At 44.5% G+C, this 21,972-nt stretch overlaps 4 protein-coding genes across 4 annotated transcripts; 2 read left to right on the plus strand and 2 right to left on the minus strand.

Annotated features, from left to right (window-relative positions):
* Positions 1 to 3,624: 3,624 nt before the first annotated feature.
* On the plus strand, positions 3,625 to 5,824 carry LOC120702463 (short-chain dehydrogenase TIC 32 B, chloroplastic-like). Its single transcript, XM_039986274.1, has 6 exons — positions 3,625 to 4,249; positions 4,344 to 4,423; positions 4,532 to 4,691; positions 4,783 to 4,952; positions 5,087 to 5,133; positions 5,220 to 5,824. The coding sequence occupies exons 1-6, from the start codon at positions 3,894 to 3,896 to the stop codon at positions 5,469 to 5,471; spliced, it is 1,065 nt and encodes a 354-aa protein (XP_039842208.1). The 5' UTR covers positions 3,625 to 3,893; the 3' UTR covers positions 5,472 to 5,824.
* A 1,607-nt stretch (positions 5,825 to 7,431) lies between these two features.
* LOC120702464 (BTB/POZ domain-containing protein At3g05675-like) lies at positions 7,432 to 10,126 on the minus strand. The gene is made up of 2 exons (XM_039986275.1): positions 9,884 to 10,126; positions 7,432 to 8,934 (listed from the first exon to the last, which is right to left on the minus strand). Exon 2 carries the CDS (start codon positions 8,873 to 8,875, stop codon positions 7,577 to 7,579), a length of 1,299 nt encoding a protein of 432 aa, XP_039842209.1. The 5' UTR covers positions 8,876 to 8,934; positions 9,884 to 10,126; the 3' UTR covers positions 7,432 to 7,576.
* A 2,221-nt stretch (positions 10,127 to 12,347) lies between these two features.
* LOC120702467 lies at positions 12,348 to 15,728 on the minus strand. Its single transcript, XM_039986277.1, has 5 exons — positions 15,320 to 15,728; positions 14,084 to 14,289; positions 13,756 to 13,854; positions 13,290 to 13,363; positions 12,348 to 12,949 (listed from the first exon to the last, which is right to left on the minus strand). Exons 1-5 carry the CDS (start codon positions 15,624 to 15,626, stop codon positions 12,733 to 12,735), a joined length of 903 nt encoding a protein of 300 aa, XP_039842211.1. The 5' UTR covers positions 15,627 to 15,728; the 3' UTR covers positions 12,348 to 12,732.
* Positions 15,729 to 15,770: 42 nt separating this feature from the next.
* Positions 15,771 to 19,946, plus strand: LOC120702466 (pentatricopeptide repeat-containing protein At1g60770-like). Its single transcript, XM_039986276.1, has 2 exons — positions 15,771 to 16,139; positions 18,249 to 19,946. The coding sequence occupies exons 1-2, from the start codon at positions 15,924 to 15,926 to the stop codon at positions 19,623 to 19,625; spliced, it is 1,593 nt and encodes a 530-aa protein (XP_039842210.1). The 5' UTR covers positions 15,771 to 15,923; the 3' UTR covers positions 19,626 to 19,946.
* The last annotated feature ends 2,026 nt before the right edge of the window (positions 19,947 to 21,972 follow it).

A 21,972-nucleotide genomic window follows, 5' to 3' on the forward strand; every position in this document is an offset into this window, starting at 1 on the left:
TGCCATCGGTTTGTGTGCGTGTTGGAAGAGCAGGGGACACCAGGAAAGGAAATCTGATGGAATCCCCTATCCTTGGGGATTGCAGATGCCTTTCAAAGTACACGTCTAGTCCACTCTCTCTCCTTGAAACTTAAGTTGCAATTAGTGCATCGTTAATTGCTACTTTCTGTCAGAGGATCGCATTAATTGACAAGAGAAGCCAATAAGAGATGCCTGCATATAGGAAGATAACCCAAGGATGCTCACAAGACAATGATGAAGAAACAGGTAGTGATTGAACAAAATCAATTAAGCTGACTTGTATTATGTCAAGATTTGGATACAGTCGCTAACTTTTCTGTTTTGCATCTAATACTGTTACTATTATTCTAATGCATATTTCAGTTTGTATACTTGTATAATCCATGTGAAGAAAATAAGACTAATAAGAAGTAATCTGTATATTGAAGGAAGTATTGACCTGTATTATTAGGATGATTTTTAGCATATCTACATCCTGATTTTCTCTGCACAACATGTCAGAGTAGGTGCTCTGGTAGTCAGACTGCTTTTTAGACCCTAGAATAAAAAAAGAAGAGAGGGATGATTAATTGAACTCTAAACAAGGAGCTAGGATTGAGCAATGATTGCAACAACCATTTGTAGCCAAATTGGGCATCACCTTCACAGCTGATGCAGCATCTATAACCACGTTGAATTGTTTATCACCTGAGCTCATGCCAAATCTTAAATATTTTGTTTTTTTTCTTGGCTTTAACATTGTAACATGAGAACAAAAGGCAAAACAAGAGTCAAGCATATCATTGCCCGGAGGGGATCCATCAGAGTGACACCTTACCAGACCTTTCTAGTGCTACTGAGTAGTGGGTCATTGGGTGTATTGCTAGTATGCTACTACTGTTACTGGCCAGAGACTCAGAGAGATTGTGACCTTTTATTGTAAACCCTAATAACTTGAGCAGCATTTCACAATCTCAGTGGCCAGTCAAAAATATCTATAAATGAATTGAAAATAAGGTGTTTGAAGTTTCATCCAGTCAATAGCAAATTGCTTCCATGCTCAACTTTGTTTCAAGTTGAGCTGAGAATAAATAACCACAAAATTACGACATAGTATGTTATGCTTTGTTATTCTGCACCAATAATTGGAAGATTATTTTTCCATAAAACCGTCTCCTATGTGTTGCAGAGATTATCTTTTGCATCAAGAGGATTTTTGCGGGACCTGTTCTCGAAAAGAAGCCAATGAATCACAGGACAAGAGAAAATGGAGGATCTCTTTGTACGCTTCATTCCAAATCTCTCTTTGATCCACAAGGTTTTTAATTTTTTTTTGAAGTAATTGAGTGCAGAACAAAATACCTAAACTTTTATGTATATAAGTGCATGATTTCCAACTTTCTTCTACCCTATAGCCATCTATATCTGCGCTAACAAAAATAAAGTGAATAAACAAAACAACAAGATCGTTGAACTAATATGGTCCTGCACTTCTTTTTGTTACTACTGCAACCACGCACACTCACAAAAAACAAGGCCAACAAAATCTTCGCCAGATCCAAAGCCCCCACCATAACTGCTATTCTTGAGGTCCAGTCTCCATCACCTCCTTTTTTTTCTCCTCCATCTTCTCCAGGGCCGTTTGATTATGTTTGGAGCAATGCGTACTTGTTTTCGCAAATGTGACCTGCTCCTCTTTGCTCCCAGTCTTGGAGCTCGCTGCTTGCTCCCCACCCACCACCACTGGGCTGTTGCAACTTTTAAATTTGATTTGATTAATTTGCAAGGCCAACTGAAATCAAGCCCACCGACCACCATTAACTAAGAATAGCTCTTTCAGTTTGGCTGGTTTTTAATACAATTTGCACCCTCTAAATTATGTCTAAATGATAACAATCCTTTTTGGTCCAAAGAATTTTTTTAAAAAAAAATCAGGTTTGAGCTTAGGCGCATGAAAGATAATAGAGAAGTACAGCAGGGAAAGCTAAACATCTCTTCTAGAAACAGTCAGCATCTCTTCTAGAAACATACTACAGAGCATGAGTCGTTAATTAGGCTTTACTAGCTAGCTAGAGCCGAATTTAAAATCGCTCACTTAGGAGTGAATAGGGCTAGCAAACAGCTTGTTTTAGAATTGGTTGTGCAAGAAATATTTTCTGCAGTTAAAAGACTTGCACGGTTGGATGTAACATAAAACAAATTAGGTGGGCTTCCTATAGTTAATAGCAATATAAATGACGTGTTTGCGTCGAAGATGCTTAACTAAACGTGATTTAAAAAGTATGTTTAACTAGAGCAACTCTCTTTCAGTTCGGCCGATTCTTTTTTCAAAAAAAAATTCGGCCTCTGAGATATATGTTATTGACATACCAATCTTTTATGTCCAAATTTCTCTTTCTCGGGGGATTGAGAGCTTTGGCACATGAATAACGATATGTTTACATGATTGGATGGAGTATGCATGAAAAAATTACAAGTGGTCTATTTACTAAATAAACATAAATCACAGCTGTGGACGAAGACGAGCTGCTACAGGATTAGAGCTAATGGGCCATGACCCTAGTGGTCACTCCACAACCCAATTTAATTTTTTAATTTTTTAACTTAAAATTGTATAGAATTAGAGTCTGGCTTTTAAATTATCTAGACCAAATTTGACGGTCCATTACCATTTCCTACAGCTCATGGGTCATGGCTGCTGCATGACTCGCGCCAGTTGCGCACGCACAGACAGGTGATGATGGGTTAGCGAGCGAGGGGAACACGCACGCGTCGACCGACGGAACGACACGGCCGAGACACGAGACAAAAGTCCGCCGGGGTCGTCGTCGTCGCCGGTTCGGGAAGGCGACGTCCCGCACGACCACAAGGCACTCGACGAAGGTGCCAACCGATCGAGACAACCAGTGATATAATCCTTCCCCCGTCACGTCCTGCTCGCCATCAACATCGTCGATCTCTCTTCTCTCTCTCTCTCTCTCTCTCTCTCTCTCTCTCTCTCTCTCCTCTCTCTCTCTCTCTCTCTCTCTCTCTCTCTCTCTCTCTCTCTCTCTCTCTCTCTGCATCGCATGCTGAATAAAATTGGAGCAGATCAGCAGCTGCTGCTGCTGCTGAGTGCTGACCGGCCAGTGGATGACTTCGGATGCTGCATCCAAAATGCTACCTCGCTCTCACCATTTTGTCTTGCATCTGCAGAAAACACTCAAACCTTATCACTGTAAATAATTCTGTAATGGGATGATCAACAAGTAAGGCACATGACATGATTTAATTTTTCTTCTTCTTTTTTTAAAAGGACATCTAATCTAGAGGAACTGATGAATGAACAAGAAGAGAATGTTGGAAGAAGTAGCAGTAGTACTAGAAGAAGAAGAAGAAAGCAAAGCAAACACCCCTGCCGAAACCCTTGTCTCTACTGGCACGCTGTACACAAGCAGATAGCTAGAGGGGAAAAAAACAAATGAAGAAAGCAAAGATATTGTTGATGATGGCGAGGTTGATGCGCCCAGCTCACTCCCGCGCTGACTGACACGCCCGCGCGCGCACGGCCACCGCGATGAGATCATCACCTGCATTATTCTTCTCTCTCTAATTCGTAAACTAAACTAAACAAACCTCTGGAGGCCCCTCTCTATCTTTCCAGTGCAGCTCCGCGAGGAAGAAAGCAAAGCGAGGCTGCAACAGAGAGAGATCGAGAGAGAGCCAGCGCCATACGCTGGCTCACTCTATTTATACCCAGTCCGTCTCCTTCCTCTAGCTCACACCACCAAGCACACTGCACACCACCTCACCACGCGATCGATCACCTCCGGGCTACCAGACAGCGTCTAGCTTCTCTCTCTATCCCTTGGGCAGCTACAGTATTAGTGCTAGCAGCAGCAGGCGGCGGCGCGATGCTGAGCTCGCTGAGGTACCTGGCGGGCACGGCGGGGCCGAGCGGCTTCGGGTCGCGCGCCACGGCCGAGGAGGCCACCGCCGGGTGCGGCGACCTCCGCCACGTGACGGCCATCATCACCGGCGCGACGTCGGGGATCGGGGCGGAGACGGCGCGCGTGCTGGCCAAGCGCGGCGCGCGGCTGGTGCTGCCGGCGCGCAGCCTCAAGGCCGCCGAGGACGCCCGTGCGCGCCTCCGCGCCGAGTGCCCCGGCGCCGACGTCGTCGTGCTGCCGCTGGACCTCAGCTCCCTCGCCTCCGTGCGCCGCTTCGTCGCGCGCTTCCTCGCGCTCGGCCTCCCGCTCAACCTCCTCGTGTAAGTCCCGCCCCCTCCGGCCACCACCAACTCCGGCCACCGCGAGCACTTGGTTCGTCGGCGATGACACGCTTGCTTGGTTCCATCGTTTCAGCAACAACGCCGGGAAGTACGCCGACCGCTTCGCCGTGTCGGAGGACGGCGTCGAGATGACCTTCGCCACCAACTACCTAGGTACGGCGAGCAGGTTCAATCACAGAATGGTTTGCTACTACTACTTGAAAATTCAAATACCGGCCGGCGAGGTCAGGTGACTAACTGCCAAGACGTACGAAATCCCAGGGCACTTCTTGCTGACGCGGCTGCTGCTGGAGAAGATGGCGGAGACGGCGCGGGCGACCGGCGTGGAGGGCCGCATCGTCAACGTCTCCTCCACCATCCACAGCTGGTTCGCCGGCGACGACGCCGTCGGCTACCTCGACCGCGTCACCCGCAGGAAGATGTGCGTGCTCTACCTAGCTATAGCTGCCGCCATCGATTCAAGATTGAGATTTGTTAGGCCGGCCGATTGCTGATGATTGATTTCCATCCAGACCGTACGATCCGACGAAGGCGTACGCGCTGTCCAAGCTCGCCAACGTGCTGCACACCAGAGCGCTCGCCGAGCGGCTGAGGGAGATGAACGCCAACGTGACGGCCAACTGCGTCCACCCCGGCATCGTCAGGACCCGGCTCATCCGCGACCGCGACGGCCTCGTCACCAGTGCGTCCTCTTCTCTGATTGATCCCTTCGCTTCTTTTTCTCCTTCGAGAGAATACTCAAGAGAGCCGTGTATCATCTGTTCCTTCATACGAACCTTAATTCTGACAAGATGCATGGCTTCATGGTGACTGCAGATACAGTGTTCTTCCTGGCGTCGAAGCTCCTCAAGACGATCCCTCAGGTCAGTTCAGTTCACCAGCTCACCTGATCATCACTCTTCTGCCCTGTTACTACTCTGCTCCATGCTGAAGTCTGATCCTTCATCAGGCGGCCGCGACGACGTGCTACGTGGCAGTGCACCCGGCGGTGGCCGGAGTGTCCGGGAAGTACTTCGCCGACTGCAACGAGGCGTCGCCGTCGAGGCTGGGCGCCAGCAGCGAGGAGGCCGCCAAGCTGTGGAGTTTCTCTGACAACATAACGGCAGAGAAGGTTCAGAAGATGGGTGTCCATGTCAGTGCCAGCAGCTTCCGGCTCCAGGTCCAGAGCTCCAATGCAGACCGCGGCATGGCCCTCGCGTAGGAGCCTGCCTCGAGATTTGGAAATTTTGATCGCCAACGATGTGCCCCTGATGAGATCACACATCATGAAAAACATAGCAGTAGCAGCAGCAGCAGTAACAGTATCTGTCTCAAAAAACAGAGTCAGCAGTAAACTAGTAGTAATACAGAAGGAAAGCAATAGTAGAAGTAGAATATGCATTACAAATACACGGTACAGCTTTAAGCCTGTAAATATAAAGCCATATGTATACAAGTGCATGCTAGTGTGTTCTGGGTATAGTCTGTGGCTGCAAAGATCAGTACGTCAAATGTTTATGTTGAAGCATGAGAAATTTCCTCGTCCGCTTAAGCTTTTGGGTGAACTGATTCAGACATGCATCAAAACAATTTCTTCATTTCCTTCCCTATGTACCAATATATTAGATTACACTAGATCAAGGTTTCAACTCCACTAACCAAGTACAATGATTCCATCCATTGCACTAGATACTCTTCCTTTGGCCCCTTGCAGTAGTGGGCTTCACTATTCGCACGTCATCTAATCATGCCTGGAATCATATAGATAGCTTGTTTGTAGCTCAAGAAAAAGGGACCATGGATATGGTTCTCAACCCCAACTGGAGCAGTTTGCTGAATTTTGTATCGCGCACGGGTGAGAAAAAAAGGTAGCATCAAACAAAAGAAGGTTAAACATGCTTGCAACTCAAGCTCCACCACAGTTCTATTACCAGTTCGGCAATAGTTGACTAGGAGGGTCTCATGGCACTCCTAAACAGTTGTTAATCTGGAGACGGTTACTGTTTACTTGTTAGGAAAGAGAGACCATAAAGAACACACATGATCTCATTAGGTAGATGATTAAAGAATGATGTACTGAGAAGACTCATTGTACCTCTAACTAGTTGTTAAACACGCCCCTTTATGTTCCACTACGAGGAAAGCCCCTTTCTAGGTAATCCTAATACATCAGGAGATAGAAGAATTAAGCTGGAAACTTGCTAGCAATCATCCCTTGATTCCTTCTATCATAAAAATGATCACTTTCTACCAATAAGTACACAACTAAACCTACTAGATGTACTTAATCAAGTGATTGGCATGATTTAGGATATCATTAGCAGAAGATTGGCCTCATGATGGCTGAGAAATTGTTGATGATTAGCTGAAAGGCATGGAAGATTCCTGTGCCATAACGGGACAACTTAATAATGCACCGCCTTTCGCAGAAGTGCCAAACCCCAAATGGTTCAGTTTGAAGTGGCTAATGATGTAGGAACGAATAGATCAGTAGCTGGATTAGGATGGACCATAATTTAGTCTGAGTATTTGAATCGAGCAGTTTAATGAAGACAGTGATCTTTATTAACTAAAATTCATAATATATTTGATGGACCACTTTGTTAACCTGTACTAATAACGCTAAAGAATGACGTCCCTCGTGCTCAGCACATCACGGCACCCCATATGACAAATTTTGGTTTCTTGCAAGCCCAGGAGTCTTAACTTCATCAGAAGAATACACTTTAAAGGGAACACAATTGTTTTCCATTTCAGTATCAGGGCAAAAGAGTCTAAATTCCATCAAGAGCAGACTATCGTCAAGGTATCACAAAACGTCTCATTTTTTTTCTGTTAAACTGATAATAATGCATATATTTCCAGATATAAAAAAATTAGGCTATTTTCCTTATTGAGCATAAGCTGACAGTGAGTCTAAAGCACTTGGCTAGTATTTCATGAAGTCCTAGGATCCATGCTTAAGCAGTTCCCGGAAGAACGAGTAAGATACCTGACTAAAACTGTAAGCTGCACACATGCACCTTCATAAGGTCAGAACATCTTAAACCTGGGTTATGACTTAGGAGGTAAAATGGCGTGAAAAAGATCAACATTAGTTGCTTCCCGAACTGTACTCTCAAATATTTCAGCAAATGCAGGTAATAGATGAAAGGCAGTGAATATGTTTGAAGAAACATGAGTGCTGCAATAAAACCAAAGTTTATTAAACATGAAGAGCTGTTGTACAACATACAACAATGAGAAATTAGTTGGTATATACTTGTTACCAACCACCTAATCTAGATGACTATGAGCTACAATGAAAATATCAAATTAACAGTAGCCTTACAAGCTGACTGTGGGGTTGCTACCTCCATTTAGCCCGCCCACCAGCCTTCTCTTTGCTGTTTTACTGCGATAACACCACACCTCAAATGCCTCAGTTAGATCAGGATACCTGAACTGCTCTGCTTGCTTCATCCACTCTGACAGGATATCAGCCTGATCATCCGATGGCAATGCTAACACCATCGATACTATTGCGCTCTCAATATTCTGACTCAAGTCTGAATCCATCTGCAGAGATGTTTCATTCTTACTATTTTCATCTAGAAAACGCTTTGTCATTTGAATATAAGGAAGCCATGTCTTCAGGATATGAACTCTGGATGATGATGGGAGAACAACTGAGCCATAGCCAACAGCATCCAGGGCTTTTCCGGTCACTTCAATAAGCTTTGCCTTCACAGCCCACAAGCCTGAGATATACTTCTTGTCCTGAACCACTGAAAGAATGTGGTCAGAGATTTCTGACCAGCAAGAAACAAAGTCATGCATCATCTCAATCTTTGCCAAGAGATTAACTATCCAGTCAATGTCAGCTAAGCTGCATAGAATCCTTTGCTCTGCTTGATCAGGTGATTGATCAAACTCAGTGGACAACAGATCTAGTGCAGTCCTAAGTGCACCTAACAGTTTTCTCAAGCCTTCCTGAACCACAGATTTCACGTCTTCATCTGTAGTAACCAAAGCAGTTTCATCATCCTCATGGATCATGAAGTCAATTTGCTCTTGGGCAGAAGTTTTGAGGTCGTCCAAGAAAGGAGGGAATGGAGATTCCATGCATGTAGCAAAACGAATGGCAGAGATGAAGACATTCTTAACAGTGTCCGCACTTGGGGCTTGAAGGCGGGCTAACAAAGAAACCTCTTCGGATCCAAGAGTTCGAGCTACTTCTAAAATCTCCTCCTCCTCCTTTTCATCCCAGGAAGCAGCTTCAATGTATTCAATACAACTTTTGGTGACCAACTCGCATCCGAGAGATTTTGATGCTCGAAGAACACCAACAGCTGACTTAACAGAATCAAATGAATCTATAACTGATTCTCTAGGAAGATACATTAACTTCAACATCTTGACATAATGGTCATACTCAACTCTTGGGCACTCAATTTCTATGCAATTATTAGAACGGACATCATTTTGAGCAAGCCAGTCTGCGAAATACTTGCTATTTTGGGAAAGGACAGATGAATGGCAGGAAAACCATTCTGGCTGCTCATCAATCAATTTAAAGCAAACACGGAGATCACTTGTAGTATGGTCATCAAACTTGTAACCCTCAACAAGTTTGACAGGGTCCATGTTGCTTGAGATCACCGGTATTGTTTCTCCATGTATATTAGGAACAGAAGTCCACAAAACTGCACCAAAAAGCAAATAATTAACTGTGGGCACAAAAGAGGACTGCTGGTTATAAAGCCTACCATACTATTACCATCACGGACAACTTTTTTATGAAAATTAACATAGCTTACGGAAATATTATAATATGTTGTTTTTTTGAGTATGTCATTCGAAAATATCATTTGTTGTTTTGCAAGAATATACCAAATACTTATTGGCATTCACAGCAAAAGTTAAATGATTAAATCTGCATTAAGAGTCAACGTTCAGCTTAGACATGATAACTACTTTTCTGACCATTCTGGTTGCAATCTATTTGGGTAACTTCAGCCTGGAAACTCCAATCCTCTTATGTTAATAGGTTTTTTCATGCCAAATCCATGGTGGAATCTCTCTCTAAAAGTAAAAGCAGAGGCCACTTACGTCCCTCTAAAACCCAACCTCAACCATAAATTCAGATAACCATTGCAAAACCTTATTCTACAATCACCGGTCACCGCACGTGGCACATTGCGCTTGCCATGCATAATTGCACAATGAACTGCTCCTCACTCCATTGGACTATAATCAATGAAGTAAGGTCTTAAAAGTTTGAGTTCGCTACTTACTTGCCAGTGGTGGCTGGCCAGCACACACGCCTCTAAGGTCAAGTGAGTTGCACAATTTAGGCAAGCACACATATACCTCCAAGTTGGGTGGATTTCATCACATAAGCAAGCTAGTAATGTTCACTACAGCTCCACTCACTGGCACAGGGGCGGACCCAGCATAGGACATGGGTGCACACATGTACACCCGATAAAAAAAAGGGACAGACCCAGTGCTGGTAGCTCCCAGTGCACACATGTACACCCGATAATTCTTGCAAACGAAATCGAAGTTAGTAGGTAATATATTGTAGATCCGAATTAGGGTTTGGGGTGCTCCGTCTCGCACAGCACAAGGAAAGAGAAGGGGCGGGCATACCTGGAGGATACGCTCATCGCCGGCAAAGGGCTGGGCGAAGGCAGGACAAATGGCGCCGCCGCTTGCCCAGTCGTCGCCGCCAGGAAAGGAAGAGCAAGGGAGGAAAGAGTCCCGACTGTCCGAGAGAAGGGAGGAGATGAACCTGAGGCCCTGAGCGGCTGAGCCCCCCGAGAGCTGTCAAGAGCCGAGCTCGAGCGAGCCTGCCGCCTAAAGCTCGAGGAACCCGAGCCTAGGTCGATCTGAGCTCGAGATGTTCTTGATTTTTATGGGTGGAGATCACAACTGAACTTCTTCACGACAGCAGTATTAACGATAAGAGTAAAGTCCTGTCTCTAAATTTGTTACCGCCGTATTATTCCGGTCTCTAAACATTTTAAACATGTAAAATCGTCCTTAAACTTGTTTAGTTGTATGTCTCAATCCCTAAACTTCAAAATCACCCGTTTATGTCCTCAAACTTGTTCAACTGCCTCATTTAGGTCAAAACAATACGATCTAAAAATTTTATATAAAAAAATAATTCATAACATTTTCATATAAACTCGAATCAAGATAAATTTTATCAAAATTGTAGCCCTCGACGCGATCTATAACTTTGTAGTAGAAAAGATTTTGAACTAAAACTTTTTAGGGCCCCAATATATTACTATAAGTCTATAGATTTTAAAATTTCAAATTTAAAATTAGATTTTAGAGGCATTGAACGGCTTTGAATAAAAAAATCAACTACAAAGTTGTAGACCATGTCGAGGGCTATAATTTTGACATAAAGTTTATTTTCATGCGAATTCATATGAAAAAGTTATAAATTATTTTTTAATATAGAGTTTTTAGATCGTCCTGTTTTGATCCAAATGAGACTCAAAACCAAATTTATGGACTGAAATGACACAATTGAACAAGTTTGAGGATCTAAATGGGTGATTTCTAAGTTTAAGGACCAGGATGATATAACCGAACAAGTTTGAGAACCTAAACAGTCGATTGTGAGTGTAGGGACCGAGATGACACAATCGAACAAGTTTAGGGACCGGTGATGGACTTTACTCTAATGATAAATAAGGAGACACATGTATAAGGTTAGTTTCTATAAAAGTTTTATGGACATTAAATATTGGGAAAAATCCGGTTTACATCTTCGAATTATCACAAAAGTCTGATTTCAATATTTAACTACGAAACCAGATAATAGAGGCAATCCAACCATTGAAACTGGGCAAATTTAGCCCCTTAGGCGGTTTTGATGGTGATTTTCCATTTTATGATAATTAAATATTTTATTGTAAACTAAAAAATCATAAATAATTCATTTTAAGTCAAAAAGTTATAAAATGGGCATCACAAATTTTCTAAAAATGTTACCTATATATTGGCACAATACTTGTCATTTATTTAGATCATTTTTTATGTTCATAATATTTGGTTGCTTGTAGTTATGACTATTATTTTTGAATAACTAAGATTTAAATAGAGTAATAATAGATAGATTATATTTTCTAAAAAAAAATTGGTACTTGTTTCGTATTTTTCTGATTTAAAATGAATTAGTTTTGATTTTTTTAGATCTAATTATATTTGTTTAATTTTTTTAAAAAATACAAACCACCTTCAAAACTGCCTTAAGGGCAAAATTTGCCCGGTTTCAATAGTTGGATGTCCTATGTTATCAGTTTTATAATTGAAGATTGAAAATCAAACTTTTGCGGTAATTTGAGGGTATAAATTGGACTTTTTCCTTAAATATTATGCCACATCTGCAAATTTAATTTGCTGACTTGGCAAAATCATTACGAGAAGAGAGAAGAGGGGGGGGGGTTACCATATCAGCAAATCTGTTGACATGGCAGAATCATTATGATGAGAGCGAAGGGGGGTATGGGATATGAAAGGAGTTTCATCTTCATCTTTTGGTGAAGACCACGAGTGTCCAATATCATGGTCGTGTTTGGCCGCTTGTTTTCAAGTTTAAGATGCTCACAAATTAAAATGAAATCCTAAATACCACTATTGTGTTTTCTAAACTCTCAATACGCAATTTCTAGCCCTCTGATTGCATATGGGCATGTTCAATTTGAACCCAGTATTCGTCTGTTTGACGATCACAACCGTGACAAGCCACACGCTGTCTGGGAAGGAGAACCAGCGAAAGGAAGACGAAAAGAAAAGGAACGTTTGATTGAACAAAAATCAAGTGATTGGAGGCTCTAAAACCTTTAAAGAAGCACCGAGTATAACTAAAAAGCCTGAGTCAATACTCCCTCGATCCAACAATGCGGCATGTTTTGTTTAAAGAAAGTCTTGAAAATGACTTTGATCTTTTAATTTCTCTTGCAAACGAGCACGAATTCAAAAATACAATAGCAAAGATTCCATACGGTACAGATGCAATGAATTTCAGCACCACGGGAGTGTACTTTTGCCTTGAAAGTTGAAAACCTAAAGATTTCAGAGTACAAATGCAATGTGTGCCGGTGTGCAGAATCTGGTTCTATTCCTTTTAATCAGTGCAGGGATCAATAAACATTTCACTACAAGTACTTTGGATTAACCACTTTTATTAAAATCACAGATACAATCACTCATATCTACCACATGATATGGATATCTGGAAGTTCCATCTATCAAAATCTTGTAGGTAATCCATCATCCATGGCCTTCCTAGTTCAATGACCCTCAAATGGAACTACAACCCTTTCAACAAAGCTTGCTCAAAGGGCACAATAAGAATGGCTTTACACAGAGGAAAATGACAGCAAAGCTTGCCATGAACAAAATGGAGCAAGCAGCTGAGATCAGAGTCGTCAAACCATCAACACTCATCATAAGGAACATACACAGAGGAAGCAGGCTTAGTAGGGCTCCAAGGATTCGACAACTCTCATTGCTTGTATTTGCAAAGTCGTCTGCCTTTGCTCTGCGTCAAGGGTGGAGCCAAACCGGCTTGCTGCCCATATGAGTGATGCACACTGCTCACCAAATAGATTTTTCATTTGTTCATGTATGGGAGAGTTTTCCTTCACATAAACATGACCAATGAGCAACAATAGGAACTCCCCGCATTTCAATCTGCATCGAAGTGTCAAATAAATAAAAAACTAAGTCATATCAAAAGCCATCACAATTTAATCAGAGCATCAAGCCTGCAGACACAATTATATCTTAGCAGCAACCAAACATATTGTTCACAGAGGTATCTACAGCTTTGTCAAGTGGGAAGGAATCTTTGGAAACTTTGTCAAGCCACCAATTGTGGTTTAATGGGCCTTTTTCATTTGAGCATTCACCTGATTGTGTTTCTTCAAGGAAACATTATAATATATTCTTTATATGATGCAGTAAAATAAGTTACATTCAAATTATGAGGCTAGGCATTCAGACAAAAAAGAGCTTGAGGAATAATACTTGCCTTATATGCTTTTCTACTTGCACATCCTTCAAAAGTTCAGCAACCTTGTCGAGCCCACTGTATTCTTCAAAATCCTTGCCAAGTAGTTATATAGAATGCAGTCAGCAGAAGAATAGAAAGAGCCATAGAAACCAGAAACAGCCAGCATGCCAATCTGTTTATTGCTATATGATTCTTCTCTTACTCAAGTGAACTTACAGCAATTATTAATGATGTTGAGACGAAATATATTTTTTTCACAAATCTTGGTTCATGCAAAACATGCTTTGAAGGACAAAGACCAATATACTCTACAATAGTAACAACCAAACACATAGGCATTTCAATCATATCAGAATGTCTACTGGATTGTTTTTGAAAGTGCTCTCTTACACTGAGCACCTATATCTAAGATGCAAAATGCTAGATAACCAAGCTTCGCATATACAAGACTTGGGCAATTATTTAGGTAAAGAGGTAACCATACCATCTGATTTGAGGGTGAGTCCAACATCACAGATATCAGTGCATCCAAGCACACTCCTTGCTCAGTTGGACCTCGGCTGGCTAATATATTCAAGAGCACCTACACCAAGTTCAGTTGGTAACTGATCAATGTGAGACACAATCCATCTAAAGCCACACAAGCGGATGTATCCTGTTAACTTATGGTTTATGCTTAGCAAAAAGAAGGCCTTCATAGGTGAATAAAAGTTGACAGATTACAGTCCCAAAGAACAGGAACTTCCTGACAGTTATCTGACCTCATTGAAGCCCAGAAGTAATGTTAGTTATCAGAAATGTATGGTGATTACCTTCACAGCCTTGTATTTGTGGGCTAGAGCTGTGCAACAGCTATATAAAAGGCAACAGCCTTCCAAGACTCTAAGAGCAAGAGCAATTTCAGAATCTGTTGAGGGGCTTGTAATCCTCATTGGTTCGGTTCCAAAAATATGATCCAATGTCACAACAGGATCTTCCTTTGGTTGACGCAATGAATTCTGGAAGAGAACAGGAATAACTGTAGCAGAAAACAAGGTCATCAGTAAGTGCTGCATTCTCGGGTGTAAACATACCAAGCCAAATGCCTGAGCATATTAATGTCTTTTGAGATTTATAAAATTGAGAACTGGTATGTGCACTACAAATCCACAATAAGAAGAAATATACCTCATTGTAACATTTTTTCTACTAGATTACTCATCGAAACTTATGCTAGATACAAGAATGATCATACAACTCCAAAAGTTGAGTACAGATATGATTCGCATACAACAGAGTCCACCCATTTGACTATTTTAATTGTAAGAGGCACAGATCATTATGAGAATTTCAGACTACAAAATCAAGCTGGTAGCTTCAATAATTGATAAAGCATAGTCAAGATTTAAGTATGTCCATTTAGGTTTAGGTTTCAAAAAAGATACCCAATATATAGTTAACACTTAACAGGTTTGGACTTCCCTCAAACGCACCACGAGGGAACAGAGCGAACGCAGTCGTTATACATTGGCAACAATTAATTGCAATCCAAGAAGTTGGCAACGGAATAATTATTTCGTTAGTCGTTACAATTTTTTTAAAACAAAACGAGCTACCTATTTATATTAAAAAGCAGGAGTAAAGGCGCCAGAAAGCGACAAATGGGGAGAAAAAAACGAACACTACCTAGACCATGCTACCAACAACGGCTACCTAGTTATCGTTACTATGGATGTCATTCTTGAGACCTGAAGGAGTATAAATCAAAAGGCTGTCTGGGGGCATTCATCACCTAATGCTGAATCTTAGAATCTAATTAACGAGCCTATGAGTGTTGTATTGATTCAATCCCCCTGTTTATGTTACATTCTAGCAAGAGGCTTCCCACTGCTCCAACTTACAGTCTTTTAATTGTCCAAGGATTGTTCATTAATCTCAAACGGCCATTGGTCACCACATAAGAGATCATTGATGCACCTAATTACACTACCATTGCGTAGTCGGATGGAACCCATCAAGATTCCAATAATTTCGCATCAGATCACCGAAAATGGACAGAGGAATAGTACCTTGGAGATCAGGGATGGATTGGGAGTGGCGGAAAAGGAGCAGCCGCGCGTCGTCGGCCGCGGATGCGGTGGAGCGAAGAAAGCCGAGGAGGCTGCGGAGACCACGCGCGCGGAGGAAGGAGAAGTCCGCCTTGGCATCACGCAGCCCCGAGCGCAGCGCCAGCGTCACCTCCCGGTACAAACGCCGCCGCGCGAGCGCATCCGCCAGCTCCCCGCCACTGCCACTGCCACTTCCACTTCCTCCCTCATCCGCGCCCGACGCAGAAGACCCATCCCCTGCTGCCGGCTCCGCCTCCTTCCGACTCATCCCCGTCGCCTCCGGCAGCGGCGACGTCGCCCCCCTCCTCCGCCCCTCTTCCCCCTCCTTCACAGCTCCTTTTTTGGCTTTCCCGTTTTACCCCTGGCTCATGAAGAGAAAAACTGACGCCATCTTATTTTCAGAGCCCACGGCCCACCAAGGCCCAGAAAAGCCCAACGCGATCGCACGAGTGGCCGAGTGGGGTGGGGTAGTCAGGCGAGGCGAGGCGAGCTCCTCCCCGCGCCGCCGCCAAAACCCTCAAAACCCCGAGACGCCGGCGGCGAGGAGGAGAGGGCGGAGGCGGAGATGGCGACGCGGGTGAAGGACGTGGCGCGGCGGTCGACAAAGAAGTACGTGGAGGAGGCGCTGTACCGGCGGCTGTTCCGGAAGGGGTCGACGCCGCAGGCGGTGAGGGAGGAGGTGGACGTCTTCCTCGACAGCCGGAAGCGGGCGTTCAAGTGGGAGGTGGGCGTTTGCGTCCGCCGGATGCGGAGGAACTCGCTCTACCGCCCGGCGCTCAAGGTCAGGCTCTTCCTTTTTGTCTCTCTCTATCATCATTTCGTGATCTCGGTTTGGGCCTCGTGATGCGGCGGTTGCTCGTGTTGTTAGATCTGGTGATGGAAGTAGGATTTGGGAAGGGAATAAATCCTGTGAGATGCTTGCTGATATGAACATGATAGTGAGGTGTGGACTTGGTGCCAACGTGAATTTCTTTTCTTGCAAAATTTTCTCTCCCAGACCTGGAAGTGCTTGATTTGATTTTGAGGGTTGTCGAAGTATACTAAAAAAGTGTTTCGTTTGATTAAGACTGTTGTGAAATGTGTGACGGGAATAGGCTTGAACACAGTGAAATGGTGCTCAGTGCTCTGTCTCCATCATTTGTTTTTGTCAACACCAAATCAGTACAGTTTTATATGCAACTAAGGCAGGTTATTCATCAGCTTTTCAGCCATGTAAACGTAGCACTCAAGTTCTCAGCTATGCGAAATTATTACTGTCTTTTCTTTGACCTTTTGATGTCATGTGTACTTAAACTCAGAACTTTAGATGGAGCCGTATAACTGGCTATTGAAAGCTTTAAGCCATTAAATCAGCATCACACATGAATTTGTTCATATCCTTGTCCTGCAACTAGTCCCATTTTATTATTCAGTGAAGCACTGAAGCTTCATAACTTTTTTTTTCCGAACAACTAGTGAAGCTTCATAACTTGTGGTAGTTGGTCTTTTCATTGCCATGGCTAGCTACTTAGCTGTATTGATGGTAATTTTTCAGACTATTTTATCAAGTTACAGAGTTAGGCACCAGTTTCTTGCTTTTTGTCCTCACAGAATCTGCTTAGTTTTTGCTTTTCTCTTTGTATTTTGTTTTTCTGAACAACCAAGGTTGCATTTTCAAAATCCATTTCCTTCGTATCTTCTTAGAAACTGTGTTATTCGACTTAATCAGAAGTGATTTACATATGTTTTCTCTGTCTTCAACAAATTTATCACTATGTCATGTTTTCTGCTCCATTTCAAATTGCCAACTTTTTAGTGATGTTAGCTAGCTGATCATTAGAGAAGTTTATTCATTGCTTTATGCCATGATTATGGTGGCTACTTTTTTCCTTAGTTCTTGCACAAGTTGATTCTTGGTATGCTGCAACTCTAATATTCCCTTAATAATATGTTTTGCACGACAATATGCTGTGTAAACAGTCCTTTATAAATCTAGCACTCCCCTGGAAATTTTCATGTGCTAAGGTGAACTTCTCTATTTCAACTAAAGAACCTTTAGCTAACTGGGGAACTGGCACTTCTAGCATTGCTATATGTTTTGCCTGTTTTTTTTTGTTGAGTTTTGTTGTGACCAATTGCAGTTAATGTTCATTGTGTTATTTGAAAAAAAACTACTTTTGATGGTATAATCTACTTTGAGAACCACGAGTTTCTACAGAAGCACCTTCACATTTCATTGTCTTATTCAACCTTTTTGTATGCAAGTGTACATAGCTGTAAATTTAAAGAATATAATGGTTAGAGTGTGGTAAACTATAGTACATGTAATTTCTACTATTATGTCAATGTCAATATTGCTGCTTGACACTGTAGTAGTTTCATCCTTTGCAGAAGCTAAAAATTTCCTAATTTTTTGTTCATCTGGCAGTAGCTAGTGAGATAACCCAATTGATCCTTGAACTTATCATACCAAGTTGTGATTTGGTGTATCTACAAGCTCTTATCTGAACGACCCCCAAAACTTCAGTAGTGTGCTACATATAAATGTTGTTGGAAGACTGTATTGATTTTATTAATACTATACTTGTGTGGACCTGAAAAGAAAGACTTTCTGCTGTAATGGGTGTTCAGTGTATATATTGTTATATACATGGCAGCACTTGCAAAAACATCGATTACTTATTCATAATTGCTACTAGTGATCACTGGTCACTTTCATTGTGAATAGTTGTTCTATTTGAAATATCGTTGTTTCTTTCATTTTCATGTACTTTTCTTCCAAATGAAGCAGCACATTCTTGATTGAAATCATTATATAATGTTGAACCTTGGTTATTTGCCTGTGATGATTCTGAATTTGATCAACTAAGTTGAAATGGATCCTTTTTCTCCATTTTGTTTGTTTATGCAGCTTTCTGAAGTTATGGCCAGAAGAGGCATGAATCCTACTGTCAGTGACCAAGCAATCCGCCTGGACCTCGTTGCCAAATCGAGAGGCATTGCTGCTGCTGAGAAGTACTTTTTGGATCTCCCAGAAAGTTCCAAGACTCATCTCACATATGGCGCTCTTCTAAATTGTTACTGCAAAGAGTTGATGACTGAGAAGGCTGAGGCACTTATGGAGAAAATGAAGGAGCTCAACTTTGCTTTTACTGCCATGTCGTATAACAGCTTAATGACACTGTACACCAAAGTCAACCAACCTGAGAAGGTCCCCAGTATCATTCAGGATATGAAGGCCGATGATGTATTACCAGATGTCTTTACTTATAATGTTTGGATGAGGGCACTTGCAGCTGTCAAAGACATACCAGGGGTTGAGAGGGTGATTGAAGAGATGAAACGGGATGGCCGTGTTGCTCCTGATTGGACAACATACAGTAACCTGGCCTCCATATACGTTGATGCTGGACTGTTTGAGAAGGCAGAAGCTGCTCTTAAGGAGCTTGAGAGGCGGAACACTAGCAATGACATTGAAGCATACCAGTTCCTTATTACATTATATGGGAGGACACAAAATTTAGTGGAAGTTCATCGTGTTTGGCGATCATTGAAGCGGAATTGTCCTAGAAAGGCAAACATGAGTTATCTTAACATGATTCAGGTTTTGTCCAATCTGAAGGATTTGCCTGCTGCTGAAGCCTGTTTCAAAGAGTGGGAAGCCCAGTACATCCATCCACCTAAGAACACGAAGGGCTCTGAGGCATCCACTACAGAACCAGAATCTTTAACCAATGCGCCTAGTAATGAGTCTGATGTCAACGGAAGCAAGGGAGCGAAGGAGCTCGAACTGAAGCATAAAAAATATGACATCCGGGTTGCAAATGCTATGATTAGAGCATATATCGCGGAGGGTATGCTTGACAAGGCTGTTGCTCTGAAGAAGCGTGCCAAGATGCGTGGCGGAAGGCTGAACGCCAAGACATGGGAGATCTTCATGGATCATTACCTCAAGGCTGGGGATCTCAAGACGGCTCATTGGTGCGCGGACCGTGCGATGAAGAAGGGACACAGCAGCGGCAGGATTTGGGTGCCACCACGTGATGTGACCGAGACCCTGATGGGCAACTTTGAGAAGAACAAAGATGTTGATGGGGCTGAGCAATATGTGGAAGCTCTGAAGAAGGTGCAGAAGGATCTGGGTGCGCTGGTCTTCGAGCCGCTGGTACGGACGTACGCGGCTGCTGGGAAGAAGTTCCCCGGGATGCGGCAGCGGTTCAAGATCGAGAACGTGGAGGTCGGGGAGGAAACTGCCAGGCTGCTCGATTCCATCTGCGTCGACCAATAGATGGGGCACATTCTTTTTGTTCATCTTAATAACAGCAGGGTGCTTGTGGATACTGAGCTCTTTTGTTGTGTGAAATCTTGATGCCAGTCTTCATCGTGGTCTTTGCAGCTTTTCTTTTTTTCTTGATCTGATTCTACCAACGTGGGAGCCCTGGGACATGAAGTGCCCCGCGGACCTCGGTTTCAGTTGTTATGTATGCCTGCTTGCTTATTTTGGACAGGTTGAACTCATAGTTTTTCTGCTTCTTGTGGAACCGAATTTCGATGCCAATTACTGTTACTATGACAGAACGAACTGGTGCCAGTTATACGAGTTATGACAGATTGTGCTCTTTTGAATGCTTGGCAAGTACCCTTTTGATGCCGTTGGCGTGGTATTTTACTGGTCTTTGCAGATGAGAATTGCAATGGCTGCTACTTCTATCGTCGGAGCACTAGGCGTGCACGAATGTTCCCGACGTGCAAGTAGTTCGACAAGCACCGGCGTTTGTCAGTGAGATGGGTCGGCACCAGTATCTTTTCCGCTGGATTGGATCGCACGTGGCAGCCATCTCCGATCCCCCCCTGTCGAAACTCGATGCCATTTTGGAAAATAATAGTAGATCCCGACTCCGGCCTGGATGGGAACATGAACATGCCGGAAACGACCACCGGTTTGGGCGTTTGGCACGAGCACGAGCGATCGGATCGCTCGCTCGTGACGGCCAGGGAGGACGACGGCTGGTGGGTGGGCGCTCGAGTCGGCACGGACGGCGGCGCATCCGCATCCGCATGGTTGGGTTGGGTCGGGTCGGGTCCGAGAGCCGCCGTGGTAAGGTAACGTGCGGCGAGCCAGCGAATGTGCGGAGGAACATGCGACCCAGCAGCAGAGAGAGGGTGGACTTGGCGTCGGCGTTGAGGTGACAGACAGGAACAGGACAGCGCCCGATCCCATCTCGTGGAGCGTATCGACCCAACCGGCGCCGCGGGGCCATGGATCGATTTCTCTCGGTGTCCTCAGCAGCCGCGGAGGGACCTGAAAGCTCCATTCACTCGGAGGCCTGGCCGCCTCCAGCGGCCGCTCGGCCACCACCAGCAGCAGCAGCTCGATGTCCATCTCCTTCTCCTGCCAGGAAGATGGCGGACGGGACGGCGACGGCGACGGCGACGCGCGCACTGTCTGCGTGTCGGATACGCGTCGCCGGCCGGCCCTCGTGGCCGCGGATTGGTTTTGCTTTTCTTCTCCGAGACCGGATACGATTGACATGGAGATCGGTTTCGATTCGTTTATTTAAATACTACGTTCTACAGAAGAAGCCGTGTCAGTTTCCGTGGCCGGGGTTCCGTCTCTCGTCCCGGCGAGCGGTGGACGGCCGAGAGCGAGCGGTCGCCGTCGTTGTTGGATGCATGCTACAACGAAATTGTCACCGCCCTGTCCCTGTCCACGGGCCGCGCCATGTTTATGGCGTGCCGCGACTCTGTAGCGGCCATCCTGACCTCCAATCATGCTTACTACAGTAGTTGCTGCTGTTATTACTCATGCGGTCCACGAATACTTGTGATTAATAAAAAGTTAAAGAAATGATCGTGTTCGTGTTCCACGCGCGATTGCTGAGCAAGTAAGATAAACACTTCCGTTAGACTAAACTGACCCTGCCTCCTCTCCGTCCACTCCCCGCCGCCGCCGAGCCGGCAGCCTGCGCCAACGGTTGGCCGTGCCGTGCTGCTGCCCCGTCCGCCCGCCCGTGTCGGCACGCTAGCTGCTAGTAGGATCACGGGGACCGCGACGGAGCCAAAGGCGAGCTCGTAGCGGGGAGCCGATCGAGGCCCCCGGTGGGGTGGGGACTCGGGTGGCTGGCGGGGCTCGAGGTGGGGCCCGCCCGGCACTGCGCGGACGAGAGCGAGCGAGCCGACGGGGCGGCGCCAGCGCCACCCGCCACGTGCCCTGCCGCAGCCCGCAGCGCAGATCCCGAGAGACTCTTGTGCCAAATCCTCCTGGCCCCAGAATAACTGATGGCGGTGGTCATGAGGAGGAACTCGTCAGGTAAGGCTGCCGTTGAAACGCAGATGCGTCCCCTCCTGCCTCGATCAGCAGACACACACTGCCCACTGTAGCAGGATCACGCAACGTGACGCGCGGTGTGCTGCCCCGTTGGACTCTTGCGAGGAAACGAGAGAGCAAGAGGCCAGGACGGGCTTGAGAAAGTTTAATTCGATAAGATCAGATCAGATGTGGGGTAGCTTCGTCGATACCAAAGTTGGCGAAACAAAACGAAACAAAATAAGCTCCACTTTCGAATGATGAGGAAGCCGGTAGTAGAGAAAGCAGCTTTCTTACATGACGAGCGGCAAAGGCGTGTCAAACCGAA

Source organism: Panicum virgatum, chromosome 4K, assembly GCF_016808335.1.
Source record: "Panicum virgatum strain AP13 chromosome 4K, P.virgatum_v5, whole genome shotgun sequence".
In the NCBI taxonomy this organism is placed as follows: Eukaryota; Viridiplantae; Streptophyta; class Magnoliopsida; order Poales; family Poaceae; genus Panicum; species Panicum virgatum.